At 44.2% G+C, this 14,164-nt stretch overlaps 1 protein-coding gene across 2 annotated transcripts in view; it reads left to right on the top strand.

The window, feature by feature from the left end:
- The first annotated feature begins 788 nt into the window (after positions 1-788).
- The window catches only part of SLCO5A1 (solute carrier organic anion transporter family member 5A1), a 79,260-nt gene continuing 65,884 nt past the window's right edge, over positions 789-14,164 (top strand). For both annotated transcript variants that reach the window (XM_071554376.1, XM_071554377.1), the window contains exon 1: positions 789-1,704. In XM_071554376.1, the coding sequence (XP_071410477.1) occupies positions 789-1,704 (916 nt within the window). The remainder of the gene's footprint in view (positions 1,705-14,164) is intronic.

Raw genomic sequence — 14,164 nt, forward strand, 5'->3', positions numbered from 1 at the left:
CCTTCCCTCCACCCGCCGCCGCTCCTCGGGCCGCCGAGTTGTAGCGGAGTGTTTATTTCAGCGCATTTATTTTTAGGCTGGAAAATTAAAGGCTTGGCACGGCGACCTTTGGCTGTCGCATCCGGCGCCAAATAAAAGGGTCCTGCTCTGGCCGAGGCCACCCCGGCTCTTATGTAAATCCATGTGCCGTCCCCAAGGACGCGCGGTTCCCCGGGCGCTGCCGTAAGCCAGCCCTCGCGGGGACGGGGACAGCGGGCGCTCCCAGAGCTCCAGGCAGACTGCGGGGTCGGGCGGGCAGAGGCCGGGGCGGCGGGGAGGGACGTGGCAGCCGAGGCCGGGGCCGCTGACCTCCCGTGCTTGCTCTCTGCCCTGCAGATCGGCAGCAACACCCCGGAGCTCTGTCACCGGCGTCGGCGGCGAGGAGAGGAGGATGCGGGCGGCGGAGCGGGCGGCGCTGCCCCGCGGCAGGCGGGCTGTCGGCGGGGCCCCGGCGGGCGGCTGCTGAGCGCGGCGCCGTGGGCATGCGGCTCCGGGGAGCGGGAGCCGCCGGCAGCCCAGACGCCCCGGCGGGCGGGCGGCCCCTCGAGCGAGACTGAGGGTGGATGGAGCCACAAAGGACTTCGGCTGACACGTGCGGCGGGCCGGCCGGCGGCCGCGGCTAGGGCCACCCACTACCCTCTCTCCTCCCCTCCGCGCTATGCTGCGCTCCCGCCGGGCCCCTCGGCGCGCTCGACGCACGGCGGCGATGGAGCCGGCCGGGCTCCTCTGAGGCCGCCGCTGGACCCAGCATGGCCTCGGCGGGCACCCCGGCGCAGCGGCGCCCCGGGGCGGAGCGGCCGGTCGTGGGGGGCCGGGCGGAGGCGCCGCGGTGCCGCAGTCTGCCCGCGCTCGGCTCCCCCCTGGCGGCCGGGGGCGGCGGCGGCGGCCCCGGCCCCGCCACGGGACCCGCTCCCGAGCCGGAGCGGGACAGGGGCGCTGCTGCCGCCGGGGCTTCTCGGCCCCCCGTCGCCGGCAGCGAGAGCTTTCCCCGGAGGACGGAGCGCGGCCAGCCGGCGGTGCCCGGCCGAGGGGGGTCCCCGGCCCCCCGGCTGCTCCTGCTGCCGCCGCCGCCGGCGCTGCTGTTGGCGGGGCCCCCGGGCAGGGAGTGCCTGCGGGCAGTGCTGGCGGACTCGCGCTTCTTCTTGGTGTGCATGTGCTTCCTGACTTTCATCCAGTCCCTCATGGTCTCAGGCTACCTGAGCAGCGTCATCACCACCATCGAGCGGAGATACAGCCTCAAGAGTTCAGAGTCGGGGCTGCTGGTCAGCTGCTTCGACATCGGGAGCCTGGTGGTGGTGGTCTTCATCAGCTACTTCGGGGGGCGTGGGCGGAGGCCTCTCTGGCTGGCTGTAGGGGGACTTTTCATCGCCCTGGGGGCTTCGCTCTTCTCCTTACCTCACTTCATCTCTCCGCCGTACCAGATCCAGGAACTGAACTCCTCCGTCAGTAACGAGGGCTTGTGCGTAGCTGGCAATGGCACCGCCAAAGAGCAGTGGGAATCGCCGGCCTGTTTCAAGGACTCTGGTGGAAATGACCACTCTCTCTATGTAGCTTTATTCATTTGTGCCCAGATCCTCATTGGCATGGGCTCGACACCCATCTATACCTTGGGACCAACCTACTTAGATGACAATGTCAAGAAGGAAAACGCCTCGCTTTACCTAGGTAAGGCATCTGAGTACCACGGTACATCGAATGCTGAACCCCAGATCTCCCTGAGGGACCAGTTACAGGTACTTCTGCCCTGGTCCTGCTGAAAAACATCTGTGTTAAGCTTTCTTTCTGAAGTGAACTTTTGAAGTAAAGTTGCCATGGTTTCCTCTTTCAAAATGTTTTGTGAAGTGGTGAACAGTAGTAACAGGTGAAGCTAATGTCGTGTGCGTAAAAGTGGCTGTACTCACATCCTCCTGCACGAGGAATGGGAGAGCAGAGAAAGTCGGTTTCCCTAATGCTTTTCAGCACTTGGCATTAGCCAGTGACTGTTTCAGAAAGGAGTGTGAAAATTTGCTGTGCTCCTTCAAGTTTCTCTCTACTAACACAGAAGCTGTAAATTTTAAGTTTTGCTTACCATGCCTTTCGTCTGAGGTCTCTGTAATGTTAATGTTCATCCAGCACTTTGAGAGATTCTTGGCATGCTTCGTTTTACTTTTCCAGCATTTATTTGTCTTTAACTAGCAATGAATTTTGACTGTCATTGATACATCATCTGGCATCTCGCAAAGAGTTAAAAATCGGTTGTTAAATTAGCAAGTAAAACCTTCAGGGTTAGGTTAGGGGAGTTGAAGGGCCGAAACTGAGTGAGAGTCCAGTCTGACACATGGCTTTTGACAGGTGCTGGCAGTTCTTCCTGATAGTCGCTCTGTGATGGGAAGAAGGGGTATCTCAGATAGTTGGATACTAAACTTTATTGATAGAGTTTGATCACGATAGTGAGCATCATACATTTTTGATAGTTTGTGTATATGTACTGTGTACATATGTATGTGTTTATGTATACGTAATAAGATTGCCTGCTCTCTGACTTCGTATTGGTATCTTACATGATTCTGTAAGAAATGAGCCTCATGTATCCCTTCAAATTCTTTTCAAATAAGGAGAGGCACTTATGGGGTTGAGAGAGCTACCAAGGGGTTTTGGATGCTCAGCATTACCATTTGCAGTGCAATTTACTTTGGCTTTAAGCTAGCTTTGGAGATAGTAATTCCATATAAAATGGTCACGCATGAAAGTAATACGCTCAGGGTGTGTGTGTGTATGTGACTACTGTAATAAGCTAAAGTAGTGGTCCAGGTCAGTATTTTTATTCCTTTTCACCTGTTATTTGGCAATTTGATTGCTCCCTGAACTGTTTTAAAGCCATGCACGTTCTATGTGCAGTGTCTTGAGAAAGCACTACGGGTTTTTGAAGGGAAGGAGAGGTATTCACAGCATTGGTAACCTGCCTGATGAAGTATTTGACAAAGTGTTTTCTCTCTCTCCTCCCCTCTGAGAAAGGTTAAGTGGTGTGGAAATTTAGATTAACCTAGCATCAACTTTATTGGCAGTATGAAAAAGCAAAGTATTTCGTTACTGAGGTTAGTGATGGTAGTTTGGAACAGCACAGAGGAGGGGACTGAAACTTTTGCAAGTAGGTGATTTCACACAGTCCTCAAAAACATGGAAAAAAAAAGGAAAGGCTATAGGTAAGGAATGAAGGATAAAAGAGATGAACGGTGTGAGGGGAGGAAATCTTCACCAAAGGGGGAAGCAAGATCAGTGGGGGGAAGTCCTCACTGTGCCAGAGAAATGATGCCTACCACTGACATGCTTCTAGCACAGGAAATCCTAATGAAGTGACTTGGGTAACTTTTTAATTGCAGCAAAGATTAGCCTTAAAGTTAACAAAGGTAAAAGACACCAGCAGCTGTTGGTAGATTGTATGTGACGCCGTACCTGTCAGGCATGGAAGGCAGCTTTGATCTATACTGAGAGTACCCTTGTAGAGTCAAAGTTCATTTTTAGTGATTCAGAAAAGTAAAGATGAGTTATCCACTTACAGCATACTTGAAAAATTTATGCCTCTGGTTTGATTTTGGCCATAGGGAGAATTAAAATGAACACAGAGCATGTTTAAACATTGAATAAAATGTACCATCACCTCCTTTTAGTCTTTAAGCTACTCAGGGCTAGAAGCAATGTTGCCTGCGGTTGGAAATCTTGGTATTTTTTAAATAGTGTGGAATTCTGAGGAAACTTTTAACTTTTTAATGTTTGAATATTTGCCTCAGTTTAGACTTAGGGCAGGAGTAAACTCTCAATTCATGGGGGAAAAGGGAAAAGAGCACTGTACCTTCATGTGAGCAAACATGTTTTTGTTGGAACTTCTCAGTGGTTTGGAATGTTTCATGTCCTAGAGGAGAGGGATTTGTGGGCAGCAGACAGCTCAGTCAGGCGCAGGGATGGGATAGACTCGGCCAGGGCATGGCTCTGCAGGCCAGCCACTTCACATCCTGCGTTATGCAATGCCTGTTTCTCCAGGCGGTGTGATTTCATTACCGGGGAAAACTATGCAAGTGATGTCAGATGTAAAATGTATATATGCGTGTAGGTCTGAGCTAACAAAAGGTCTTGGAGTGGGCCACTGGGAGCTGAAGTTTTGAAAAGAGAAGAAAGCCCAGTGAAACAGATGCCAGTCACACAGATACAAGTGTCTGAGTGAGGACAGTTAATTCATAAAATAAGTACTCTCTAACACAAAACAGAAGGTCAGTAACCTGTTTGTTCATAATCATGATGGTATTGCATTCTAAATTTTTCTTACGAAGAAAAATAAATGTATATAAGAATACACCTCATGAAAGTTTCACTGAGCCACAGAACTGAAGGTCTTTTTGACCCTGCAAGTATACCCACTAATAGTAGGTCCGTGAAGCCCCCCTGAGTATCATTAATCCTGACTCTACAAAAACTCACCTTATGTGGCTGTGGAAGCTATCTTATTTATTTTCCCAGTTAATCCTGCTCAGGGCTTGAGTGGCAGTAGCATATCCTCTTAAGTGTAGGCATGCAAGCTCAATGTGGACAGCTGTTTTAACATTCCTGGCTGGAAGTCCTGCTCTCAAAAAACGTATTTGATGCTTATACATAGTCTCTTGGCTGCCAGCACTGAAGTCCGTCTGTCAGAGTGGCATGGTGCCAGTTTACAAGGTGCTATGTTGTTTTTAGTAGGACAAAGGTGCCAAGCAGGGCTGTGTATTTGTGCTGCCTGCATTAGCAGTGTGTGAGCTCTCCATGAGATGTTTCTTCCCTGTGAAGGTACTGCCACCTCCGGGTCCTCCTACCTCTTAAACCTGATGGTACTTTGATGCCCTGATATTAACTTTGAGAAAATGTATGATATTGAGCTTGGAAACAAATCGTGGTTATAATAGGTGCCTTAGTCACAAATATTCCAAAAGGGAAGTTACACACTTTATGTGAAAACTGGGCAATTACTAAGTGCTCTTTGTCTTCTCCAAAGTCTCTCCCTTCTGTGCTCAGCTGTACTGTGGCATGTCTGTTGTCATCTGCCCGTGTGCAGTTTCTCCTAATTATTTATTCAATTAAATTAGTTGCAGTTCAATTTGGAGTTGAATTGGACTTCATGAGTCTTGTCGTGAAGGTGTTTCTGCTACTTGTCAAATTCTACCTTAAAACAGTGTTTTTTCTGAACACTCTGCGTTTTTTCTATAGGGCACCAATAATTTGTCTTGAATGTGAGTTTACCATGTGCTTATATCAGGATTTTTAAAAGCATTTCCTTACAGTTGCGTGGCACTTAGAAGTTTTATTAGTGGCATTATGTTACATGAATAATTTTAAAGTATTTTTCTTCTCTTGCAAGGAGATATTGTAATAAAAAAGGAATTTGCCTCAAAAGTTCTTACATAGAAAGGCAATATTAGGTTTTACAGAAATACTGTATTAATGAAAATACTCTAGCATTCAGGAGTGGCTTTCACCAATACTCCCCCAGAATGACTAGTGTATGAATTGGTCATTGTACTAAGGGTGTTTTATTTCAGTTTCCAGGATACTATAGGCTGGTTAGGATATGATATGAGAAAAGTGTCTAAGTCAGTTTTATTTTCATACGCACTGTGTATAGTTTTGGGAACAAACTGTAATTATAAAATGCAGAGATAAAGGCTTTATGAGAGAAGGCTGAAAAATTGGATAAACCTGTGAAAATGGGCTTGGTACAGATTATGGCTTGAGAGCCAGGGAAGTAAAATAATTTCCTAACCTGGAAAAAGAATAAATATTTGGGCTAGTTTCAAAAGTATTTTAGACTCATGATTTGTTTTCTGAGGATCATTTGTGGGTTGCTGTTTCTAGCATTAGGTAAACCATTTCACTGTGACTGTATTCTGTTTGGAAAACACCTTCTTAGGAGCGTTTTACAGATGGATGCTCTGTGCATTTCTCACGTCTTTTACAAACTTCCCCAAAGTCTTTATATATGTGTTATGGTGATTGTATTTATTGTATTTCTGGTGAAATCAACCCCTATATCCACATCTCAGAAGTAGAGGGTAAGAGGAATAGCTTCACATACTCCATTGGAAACCCACCACCTCTGCCTGCAGGGCCCCAGGACAGAGTCCAGCTGCTGAACAAGCTAGATCTCTGTAACATGCCATTGCTTGGATGATGGCACAGGAAACACTGGAGTTTTGTGCTGCTTTGATTGATTCGTTTTGGTCTGGCCACTTCTGGGGTTATGGATGTCACTGGACGATAGGAACTGGAGCCTGATGAAGGCATCAGGTGCTCAGTATGGATACTATAAGATCACTGAGGTTTTCCAAGACAGGATCAACTTTCTAACTGAACATCTAGAAGCAGTGAAACAGCTGACCAGCATTTAATTTTATTCTCACCAATCAGCCCATGACCATTTGTGGTTTATATGAAATATGCTGCCTGCTTCCTGATATCCAAAAAGGCTAGTTTCCTGCAGGGTTTTCTCAGCATTGATCCCTATATTTGGTAAACCGTACAGAAATACTACATTAATTTTTGCAGCATGCCTGTGAAGAGGCAGGCTTTTATGAATCAAATATGGAAGCAAAAGGGCATGTTCATCAGTATTTTTTATTGCTTGCTTTATTTTTCTTGTAAAGGGAAGGTGTACTGAGCTTATTTCTCAAATTTTAGTTTATCTGAGCAAAGGCCACATCTTGTTTTATCCAGAAACAAAGACTTGATCCATCAGCAGTTCTTTTTTCTACAAACATATGTTTTATTTGTTTGCACATTCAGCTGGGCATTCCTAGCATAAGACTGAGCTCACTGTGCACTCGTCTGGGTGTAAGGAGCATCTTGGGATGCAGGTGAAGTGACTGCATGTGAATGATACTGCTTTCTCACAGAGATGATTTAGCACTCAGAAAGTACAGTATTGTGCTTCTCTGACCTTCTGTAACATCTGTTAAAATGCTGATCAGGCAGCAGGCACAGTTCCTAGTAATTACTTCAAGTAGCACTGCAGTTTTATTGCCCTTTCCTATAGCTGAGGAAATAGATAAAAGATAAATTTTAATCTTTATTCTCCGCTTTACTTTCCTACTCCAGGGGTGGGCTGATATTTTTTTTCATATTCTAATCCTAGATATAGTTTTCCTAAGAATTTAGAGAGGGTGGCTTTTCTTTTGTTGATGTGTACATACAGTGAGTTCCATCAGAGGTGGGGGCAGCTGTTCCTCTGAAGTTTTCTCCCTGTGGAATTTAATGTTATGAGTGATATGCCTTCACTTGCTCTGCCAGTGTTGCATCCCTTAAGGATACTTTCTGCATCTCTCCTGTTGCGTCCTTGCCATGAGCTTGCCATTATTCAGAAGCAGCTGTATTGACAAAGTATCACTAGCAATAAGTGGCAATATGCGCTTGCCCTTCTTAGGAGCAAGAAGAGACTTAGGCACACACTTCCCTGATAGTTAGTCTCTTTCCTTTTATATTAAAGGACAAAAACTAGGTTGGATCTAGGATTCTGAAACTCAAAGTCCCAGGCCCAATTGTTTTCCTTGCTGAGCATTTGTCAGAATTGTTAGCATCTTGTTTCTGAGGCTGACAGTGCCCTTTTCACCTGCTTGAGTTTGAGAATGGTGTTTTCTTGGAGAGCAGCTCCCTTCTCTGTTGAGCTCTGCTGCAGGGCTGGTTTGGGCAGACAAGTGTCTCCACCTGCTGCGGTCCCGGAGCAGCTTGGAAACCTAGACATGAAAGTGGCCTTTAAGTAACAGCTTGTTTGTACCTTCTGCCAGGAAGTGAAGGCTTGGGATCTAGTGTCTGATTACCTGGAGGCTAGAAACTTTAGCTGTTTGCTGGATACCCTGACTTGTTTTCTAAAGAGTCACTGTAACTACTGTTGCAGGTGGATTAAAGATGCTTTGTGTTTGATCCCTTTTCCCTTAACTTTCATTCAGTGGCCGCCTCACATGGGAGCACTTAATGCTGTGGAAGTGCTTATTCAGTCAAAAGAGAGGAGACTGGACTTCTCTCTGTTGTCATTCAAGAATACATAAGTTTCTGTCTTGGCTGTACAGGGAACACAGGCAATTATTTAAATGAGTCTCGACCTGCTGTTCCATCCCGAAGGCCAGCATCTAAAAATTCTGATTTTTACAATAGATGAATGGAATTCATCCATATATTTTAAGGAATGGAAAAGTAACTCAATCATATTAGACTCTTAAGTTTCATGCTCTCTTTTTAATCCTATTTAGTCTTTTTAATCCTGATAGCACTTTTAAAACCATTGTTTCGTGTGAAAAAATGAACTCAATTTTCCTTTTTTTTTTTGTTTTTACATGCCTTTCCCATCTATTTTGAAAACAGTTGAGAAGTTACCATGTAAAAATGGCACACACTTCATCCCATCGCCTCTGGCAGTTGCTGCCTCTCTCAACTGCAAGGCACAAAGTGAGTGACTTGGCTGCTGATGGATGGGGCAATGTCACATGGACTCTGAGGGCAGGGCAAGCCACCACCTGCCTTCCTGTGAATCATCACCAGAGCTGTAAGAATTTGAGCTCCAGGTCCAAGGGAGTCTGCAACCCCCTCAGCAGCTACAGCGATGGTGGGACTCATTAGAGCTGTAATTGTAGAGTGCTGAAACAGAGCAGCTGGAAGAGCGTGACGTTTTCCCCAGGGAACCTCTAGAAGTAAGGGCTCTGCACAGGGAGCAAACAGCTCTGTTGGCATTCTGATTCCTTGTGTCCATGCTTTTATTCAAGCACCATGGTGCTTTCACTACTTGGTTGGGCAATCTGCGCATGTGGGCTGGAGCTAGCAAACTTATGACAGCAGACAACTCTGCAGTGGGCATGCAGGCTCATTTCACCTGAGTCAACCAAATCCATACCCTAACTCCTCCAAGTGCCCAGAAAAAAATAGGACGTTTCCTATGATGGAAATGAGTATATCAGTGCCTGGCAGCTTGGAGATGTATGGGCCCTGTCGTGCTTTGCTCCTGAACAGTTGGAGTTTGGGCATCTGTTATACTGTCACAAGGCCAGAAATTCAGACACACTGCACAGCATTAATGGGATAGCTAATGAACTAGGGTCTTTCCACTTCTCTTCTACTGCAAGGAGCTTGTTCTTACCTGAGAAATAAGGAAGTGTGAACATAGAAACTAGAGTGCTATTTTATGCTGCTGTTGGACCCGATAGTTTAATCTGGAAGCGTTAACTCTCATGTGGGTAACAGCTTACTTGGCAGCAAAGACAGGTTTGCTAGGGACAAACATTGTGGTCTGGTACGAATTACATTTTATGGTGAGTTTGGAGGAGGTACAGTCAGAAAAAATTATATATATTTTTTGCTGTAATTTGAACAAGCAGATATGAAAATATTCAAAGAAAAATAAGCATGAACTGTGTCATATAAAGTATTTCCAAAGCAAATCTGTGTGTCAACTAATTATGTGGTCCTGTGCTGTTCCTTTTTTAATTCTCTTCCCCATTTTCAATATAGGTTCCTTTTCATCAGCCTGCTTCCTTTCCATGAGCTTGCCAGGATATTTTTTGAGTGTTCCCACTTTCGTCATTGCTTATATTGATGTGAACGCTTTACTTGCGTTCTACCATGCACAATAGGACCTCAGTCTGATGGTTACCCTATCTACCTTTGATGTTTACTGGATTAGAATGAAATCCTTAAGAGTGACTCAGCATTGATTTTCTTAAAATCCAGTGCTGCTCTGAAACCAGCTACCAGCTCTTCAGTTGTTTGAATTTAGAAAGCTTTTGTAAATTAGTGACTGTTTTCCTTATTTATCTGTCTGTTTTCAATCAACTTCTTTGAAGTGACAAAAATTACATCCTGGAGGGGTTGTCCCGTGATTCTACCCTTTTCTTTCTGTATAAAATAAGCTATCCTCTAGAGTCAAGAGTGTTTCAGATAATCCATGTATTAGCTGAGTGTATCTTCTGATACCTTCTGATTTGCTGTTTTGTACTCAGGTTGTAGTTTACTCCTGTGTCTGTCATCGATTTGTTCACAGCTCTTGACGTAAGGTGTCAGGTAGGCACTCAGAGGTGCAGGTGTGCTCCTGAAGCCGAGTGCTTCAATCACACCTTGGTTCCTACTTCTCCTTTTTTCAGTCTCTGATTAGATCAAAATCTGAATACCTGACCTTCCCAGAAGTCATTTTAAGTAATGCATTTTTGTAGATAACCTAGAGAGGTGGTCCAGTGGTGTAAAGGAGAGCACTCTGGCCTCTGAATCCCAAGGACCTGAGTTTGAGTTTCAGTAGGGACCGTCCCCTGGCAGTTCAATGCCTCCCTGCCATCCCATCCTGTCAGATCTTGGATGCTCAGCAGGGTCAGCCCCAGTCAGTACCGGGTGCTGTGATAGTCCCGAGGACTTCACTGTCACTGTCCAAGCTCGCTCGGCTGTGGCAAATGGACCTTAGGACTTAAACTGTGGGGCCAGTTCTGCACACGCTGTGCCTCACCTAAAAATCCACTGCACAGGCTGGAAGGGCACACCCACGTGGGGAGAGCCCTGCCCAAATCTTTGTTTGTGAAGTCTGGTCATACACATACACAGATAACCTAGAGTAGACAGGGAAATAGTTGTGAGCGCTGCTAACCTGTGATTACTCAGCTGAATGTGTCATGCAGGCCTCATTTGCTTCTACAAATATCTAAAAGGAAGCACTCTGGAAAATAGTATCTGCTGTTTCTGTGTGTTAAACGTTCCCTGTGCTTAAAGAGAAATTACTGTGTTCAGCTGAGCTGTTGACACAGTTGATTTTGCTATGTGTAAGACAATGGAAAACACTACCTTTTCCATCAAATGTCCCAAAGAGATGAGCTCATAGACTCAGAGGTCAAAGCCATGTAAAATTCATGAGCACAATATCCTGAGGATTCTGTTCAGATGGGAAGTTTCAGCTGAAGGAAAAACAGGAAATGTGAAGGAGGAAAAGAGGCTTAGTGCCAGCAGTATGAGACTGGCAGTGCCTCTTTTGTGTGGTCCAAGGTTGCAAGGGACAAAACCAGAACAGGCTCTGAGTCAGGGGACACCTGTCAGGGTGGAGCCCATTGGTGGTGCTGAAGATGCTGCTGTGTCTGTGGAGTACAGGAAAGTCCCTGACAAGGCTGGGGAGTTTTCACAATGCAGAGAGCAGAGAAGCTTTGCTTCTGCCTATGCTTTTCTTCCTTCCAGAACAGCATTTTCTACTTTTGCTCAGTGTGCCTCTTCATGCCATTGATCCCTGCCATTTCAGTAGCTGGACTTTAAAAAAAGGTAGCAAAATAGTTTTTCACTGTGTAATTTTTCATCTGAATTTTTGTTTCTGTTTGTTACTTCATGCCAGTGAGCAAAAAGAGATTTAATGGAGAGTGTAACCTTCTAGAGTGCAAATAGCTTCAATAATAATCCTTCCATTTACAAAAAGTAAAAAAATTTGCTACATAATATTAGAGTCTGTAATTTCTGTAAATATTACGGGCAGTGTGTTTCAACTTGATTTAATACAGCCGTCTAGTGACAGAATAGAGAAGGTATCCCTAGGGAAATTTTACAGTCATGGTAGGAAATAGATAGCAAATGAGCTTTTTGAGTCTGCATCGTGCTGATGCACACCATTTTGGTATTTATCTGGCAAGTTATATAATTGGCTTAAAATTAAGAATTTCAGATAACTGTGTTCCTTCTGCTAATAGCATAACTGAGGGAAAGAAACGGGATTTTGGGGCTGTCTGAAACAAGTAGGTTTTACTTTGTTACCACACCTGCAGTGTATTACTGGAGAAATATTAGTCCTTAAACACAATGAGAGTAAAAAGACTGAACTCAAGACTACAGTGTTATAATGTAATGCCATACTGTAAATAATTTTCCAGAAGCATAGCTGAAGACTGAATTAATGCTTGAAGGAAGAGCTGTAATCTATATTATAGTTCCTAGGTAGCAATTGCACTATTTTGATACGTGGAAGCCCTATATATTCATTGACCTCAGTGACGGAATAGTTTAATGGGATTGTGATCATAATGTCAAAGATACAGCTAGCCAGTGTGAATTTCTTTGACTGCAGAAGCAAAGTAGGCAATAGTGTCCATGTGTTTATTTCCATGGCTTCTCCAGAAGCTCTGGGACAAAGAAGATTACCACTTCTCAAAGAGTAGCCTCTCCATTTAGGAGTGAGTACTTACTTGTGACTGGAACCTGTGGAGAAGTGTAAAAAAGATGTTTCCTCATTAGCTTTTGGTTCTGGTCTTACTCGATGTTTGTTAGCAATTGATTTTTCTTAGGTGTGGTCACTTACTGTACTTACTGAGTAGCCTTCTATAAGAAACGATGTAAAACTGTTTGACTGATAGTGACCAGGCCAGCTAATAGGAAAGAACTTGAAAAAAGCTTTTAAACTCAGTGAGTCGGAAGCCTTGGGTACATGTGTGTCTAATCAGCCTCAATAAGGGTAAGAGATTAAATTTACTGGAGAAAAATAGAGGAATATATGAACTAACATAATTTTTAGAGTTCCTACACTCTGTCATTAGAGCAGCTATGATTCCTTTAGGTAATTAGTAATACATTTTAAGTATTTGGATAAGGTGAAAGAGCACTGTTTATGATCACATAGATATGTAATTAACCTCCCTTCATCATTATTCCCCTCTTCATCCTCCTGTGCATCCCCACACTCCAAATTTAATCCTACAGAAAGAGGATCTTGCTGTGGGTCTGATGTTGTGCAATGCTTTCAAGAAAACTCTTGTGTTTCAATTCTCAGATTTGCACTGTGTATTTATACTTCTCTTAAGTATTACAAAGACTGAGGAAGACATCTATCATATGTCACAGTTTCAGGGTATGCGAGAAATGACATCTTATGTGCTGACCAAGTTGGCATACTGAAATCACTTACCAGTGGCCAGGTCAAGGTTGACCATTTTCTTGTAGGAGGAGTGGATGTAACTGGTCTGGACAGTGAGAGGACTGCTGAGTGGTCATGGTAGAAGAGTTTGATAGCCATAAGGTTTATATCGACCTATGAGTGAGCTACTTTATGTTTGAATTGTGCCTGACAGGAAAAAAATGGTGCCGTATATTATGAATGTAGTAAATTTCCATTGTCTAATTTAATAAGATGCTCAGATCAGTTATTTTTGTGGTCTGAGCATTAGGATTTCTCCAAAATATACTGCTGGGCTAAGAAACTCTTCTAACATTGGGTTTATCTCAGTTTTAATGGCTTGTTTGGAGATATTAGAAGAATTAGCAGCATAGTATTAGAAGAGAGGGTAACAGAACCCTTGTGAGTCTGCTGGAGACTCTCTGGATGCTCTTAGGACTGCTATCTTCTGCTTTTTTATTGAATTAGGATATGGAGTGTGAAGAGCAGCGTGGTTATTTTTGTGTGCATGGGGCTGAAAAATGATACAGCAATTCTGCCCTTAATTTAAGCTGTATTGCACTCCTGTTTAAAAGACTTCTTGGCTTCCTTTCTTTTTCCCCCTAACATTCTTGAGTAACGAAATGGTGTGAAGCTCAGGGAACTGACAGCTGGTGGTTTTCTGCTGTGGGAGATTTGACTTGAAGAATATGTGTGGGTGTGACGATATAAGGCAGCCTCTTCATACAACTCTTTGGTAATGTGCTGTATACTCTTGTTATACATAGTGCCAAAATAGACAGTAATCCTCTTACGTGGGATTGTGAAGCAAGTAATAATAGAGCACAAGTCAGTGCTATCAGTTCAGAGCTGGTTTTTTTGATAAACATATTTGTCATTTGTATTTCCTAGATTCTTTGGTACTTCTTAATCTTTATATTAACTGAGTCCCTCTCTCCAGCTGAAAATGTTCACGTTTCACAATAGTAATGTAAGCTGCTATCAAGATCTTCCTATTCATCTTTCTAATTGCTGCACTTGCTTTAAAAAGACCACAGAGATTTTAACTCATTTCCTAATGTAAAAACTTCAGATGAAGAAAAATTTTAAGATCACTTAGTCTGCATAAAACATTTCATTTATCTTATGAGGAACCCTGAAAAGATCTGAAGCAGTCAGAGTCACTGTCTGCAGGCTGTTGATCCCATTTAGAAAACATGAAGTTGGCTGCTCCGCAGCAGGGCAGACACGGTAAGC

This window comes from Pithys albifrons, chromosome 4 (genome assembly GCF_047495875.1).
Source record: "Pithys albifrons albifrons isolate INPA30051 chromosome 4, PitAlb_v1, whole genome shotgun sequence".
Taxonomy (NCBI): Eukaryota; Metazoa; Chordata; class Aves; order Passeriformes; family Thamnophilidae; genus Pithys; species Pithys albifrons.